Here is a 3887-nt window from a genome sequence, read left to right on the forward strand (position 1 = left end):
ATCTCTTAATTGATACCTCCACTTGGGGACAAATGAAACCGGAACATCTCTACTGCCCTGGGAGCCTGCCACTTACAAACAGATTTACAGCTAAAAATACCGCAGCAGTCCCATGGCTAATCAACTTCGCTGCTTACCCGGGGTGAGGTTATGAAATTGTCTCGGGCTGGCGCTGCAAGTGGTGAGGAATCATCTACAGCGGCGGCACCCGCCTGCAAACCCTGCGAGGGCTGCGCGGCAGTCCCAGCGCCCACGAGCGCGCTGCCAGCCACGGGGCAGATGGCCCCACATGCGCCCCACGGCGGCCTCAGAATCAGGACCATGCAGTTATGTTTCTTGAGCCTCCGATCCAGCCAGAGATCCCCAACACGAGGCTTCTCGCACGTTCCTGCCCGTCGTTAGAGGCTGCAGAGAGAAAACCTCATCCCTGTGTCTTACAAGAGACCTGAAGTGCCCAGTGCGTTCCCCCGCAGCGCAAGATTTCCAGCTGGCTCAGGAATCACGCTCGGTGCTTGCGAGGGCATTTCTGCAGGGTGCCCTCCTGCAGCTACAACACATCCCAAGGGACCTCTTCCCCCTCTTCCCCCCTTACAGGAACACACACACAGAGAGGCCAAATCGCCACAGCGACCCCAGTTTCTTTTAAATTACTGTCATCTTTATTTTCTTCACGTATGTGCAAACAGAGGAGATCGCAATGGTGGTGTTCTTAAAAATAACAAAATGTATTTGCATACATTTCCCTATGTACAGGTGAACAGCCACAAGTAGAGTCTTCTTTTGCACAGCAAAAGATCTAGAGCATTGAGACCGGGGACAGGACCGCGCCCCAAAAAAAGGGTCTAACTTAAAAATAGTAATTAAAAAAAAAAAATTCACAACAGTGCAAACCTCTCGGACACGACAGCACGATGGAGTGATTTTAATGGAGAAAACGGCGGGGGGGGCCCTCTCGGATGTGAGATTTCTGACTGTAAACAAGGCGCAACACCTCCCTCCCGCCGCCCTCCCCGGGGAAAGCTATTCCAGGAATTTGGCAGATCTTCAAGGGCCGAGCCGGAGGGAAACAGCCCGCGGCCGCCTCCCCTCCGCCGGCCACGGCGGGCTGGGGCCCGGCTTCGGCGGCCGCTCCCCGGGATGCTGCGGGACGCGGGGGCGCCGCAGGGAACCAGGGGGCCCGGAGGGGCCCCGGTGCGCTCCCGGAGGGGCCGGGGACGCCCAGAGAGGGGCCCGGAGCGCTCCCGGAGGGGCCCCGGTGCGCCGCGAAGGGACCGTGCCCTCCCAGAGGGACCCGGTGCGCCCCGGCGGGGCCGTGCACGGCCGGAGGGACCGCGCGCTCCCGGCGGGGCCCCGGCGGGGCCGTGCAGGCCCGGAAGGGACCGTGCGCTGCCGGAGGGGCCGCGGCGGCGCCGCGCACGCCCGGGGCGGGCGAGCGCTCAGCCGGTCTCGGGGTCGCCGGGGGGCGGCTGCTCGGCGCCGTTGCAGGGCGGGGCGGCGCCGTCCGGGCCGTTGCTCTCCAGGGAGGACTCGCTGCCCGTGCTCTCGCCGGAGAGCAGCCGGCGGACGCGGAGGTCGGCGCGCAGCGAGCGCAGGTCGTTGCCCAGGCTGAGCTCGCCCAGGTCGCGGAGGAGCTGGCCCAGCTCCGGGCCCTCGCCGCGGCCGGCGCCGGCGCGCAGCAGCTCGCCCTCGGGCTCGCCCAGCGCCTCCAGGATGTCCTCGCAGTCGCAGTGCATGGCCCGCTCCTCCTGCTCCTCGCCCAGCAGGTCCTCCGTGATGGAGCCCAGCTTGGGCGCGCTGCGGCTCCGCTCCACCGGCGGCTTGTAGCAGCACTGCCCGTTGAGCAGCTTGCGCAGCGGCACCAGCGGGATGCTCTGCTCGCCCACCAGCTGCTGCTGCTGGTGCCGCGCGTCGTCCCGCTTCTTCAGGCGGCGGAACTCGGCCAGCGCCGTGGCCGAGGTCTGGTAGAGCAGCAGGGCCATGGCCTTCGCCTTCTCGGGCTTGGAGACCAGCACGGCGTGGCAGCGCAGCATCACCGCCTTGTGCTTCAGCTCGTGGCGGTAGATCCAGGCGAAGACGCGCGGCAGGCGCGGGTCGGCCACGCAGTAGGTGACCCGGTGCAGCAGGTAGAGGTGGCCGGGCCGGCGCAGCCCCTTGTCCTCGGCGTGGGCCATGCGGATGCCCTGCGCGCTGATGGTCAGCTTCATCTTGGTGCCCTGCCGGCCCGCCTCGCTCTTGCTCCAGATCTTGCAGACGGCCAGGTCGGTGCAGCCCTCGCCCTTGGACTGGATGGTGGTGGCGTTGCCCAGGTAGAGCACGGTGTACGTGGGGTCCTCGCTGGTCACGCGGAATTTCCGCCGCTTGGAGCGGAACATGCTGCCCACGCGGTGCAGGGCGCTCTCGGGGCAGGCGCGGGCCAGCGAGGTGAGCGCCGAGTAGTGCACGCTCACCGCGTACCCCTTGGGCTTGCTCTGCCGCCGCGCCTCGCCCGCCACCAGCTCCACCTTGCTCCGCTTCCAGGGCAGCATCGCCCCGCGGAGCCGCGGCTAGGCGCCGCGCCGACGGCTCCGGGCGCGGGGGGGCATGCCACGGCGGCGGCGGCGGCGGCTGCTTCGCCCGCCCGCCTCACATCCTTGCGGGCGGCGGGCCGCCGCGGCCGTAGATATAGACGGGCGCCGGCGCTCCGCGGGCGCGGAGAGGGGAGGCCCCGCGCACCGAGGGCGGAGCGCCCGCTGCCCGCGGCCCGCCGAGCCGGCGGCGCGCTGCTCGCCGCCCGCCCGCCGCCGCCGCTCTGCGCCGCCCGCCGCGGCGCCCCGGCCCCGGGCCCGGCCCCGGCCCCGGCGCGCTGTGGGGCGGGCAGGGGCGGCGCCAGCCCGGCCGGGCCGCCCCGCCCCCCCGGCTCGCCCCGGCCCCGCGGAGCGTGGCGCCCCGCGGGGGCGCCGGCCGCTGCCGCCCCGGCCGTGGGCGCGGGGGAGCGGAGCGCGGCGGGGACCCGGCCCGCGATGCGCCCCCCCGCCCCGCCGCGGCGGCGCGCCCCGCCCCGCCTGCCGCCCGGCTCGGTCCCCGCGGCGCGGCCCGCCCTGGGAGCTCACGCGAGAGCCGTCCCCACGACCACGCGCGGAGCGAGCGTGCCACAGCGCTCCCCCGCAGCCGCCAGCAGCAGGGGCGGGGAGGGTGGAGGGGGCAGCGGGGGGGGAACCCCGCCGAAAACCGGCTCAAAAAAACCCAGCGCAACACCGCCCAAGCTGATAAAAGTCCCAAGGCCGCGGCGGGGCCCCACGCGCCGGGAGTCCCCCCGCCCCGGAGAACCCAAACCCCGGCAGCCTTCCCGGCCAGGGCGTGCCGTGCAGGAGTCCCACTCTTGCCACATAATCTTCCCTTTGACTTGGTTAGTCCGGCTCTGAGAGCCGAAGGGCCTGCAGCAAATGAAAGCTATTATGTATGAGTAAGGCTTTGCTCTTTATTTATACGCAGCAGCCGAATAACAAGAAGCTGTCTTGTAATTTCTTGCTGGGGTTGCTCGAGTACAGTCACAGACATAATGAGGGCTTTGGAAAGTTGGTCTCTGTGTCGTTGCTATAGCTTCTCGTGTCATGTATCATATCCTCTGCCAGAAAGAATAGAAATTCCATGGTTGCAGAGCACGGCGCTTCATCAGGGTTTGAATAAAGGCTCGACAAAAGGGGAGCGGTACGTACTCGTGCAGTAAAGGATGTAAACGCCTGCTTAAATTATTTGACAAATCATTTCTACAGTTTGGATCAATTAAAACAAACCTGTGTATCGTTATAGTTGTTATCGTTATTATTATTATTATTATTATTATTACATTATGCCATCTAGCAGATTACTTGGGAACTGCAAGTAACCACTGTGACCGGCGTCTAATT

At 66.7% G+C, this 3887-nt stretch overlaps 1 protein-coding gene across 1 annotated transcript; it reads right to left on the bottom strand.

Moving 5' to 3' along the window:
• Positions 1 to 894: 894 nt before the first annotated feature.
• On the bottom strand, positions 895 to 2787 carry FAM43A (family with sequence similarity 43 member A). Its single transcript, XM_072867819.1, has one exon. It carries the CDS (start codon positions 2523 to 2525, stop codon positions 1437 to 1439), a length of 1089 nt encoding a protein of 362 aa, XP_072723920.1. The 5' UTR covers positions 2526 to 2787; the 3' UTR covers positions 895 to 1436.
• Between the last annotated feature and the right edge of the window lie 1100 nt (positions 2788 to 3887).

The sequence above is a fragment of the Ciconia boyciana genome, chromosome 7, assembly GCF_034638445.1.
Source record: "Ciconia boyciana chromosome 7, ASM3463844v1, whole genome shotgun sequence".
NCBI lineage: Eukaryota > Metazoa > Chordata > Aves > Ciconiiformes > Ciconiidae > Ciconia > Ciconia boyciana.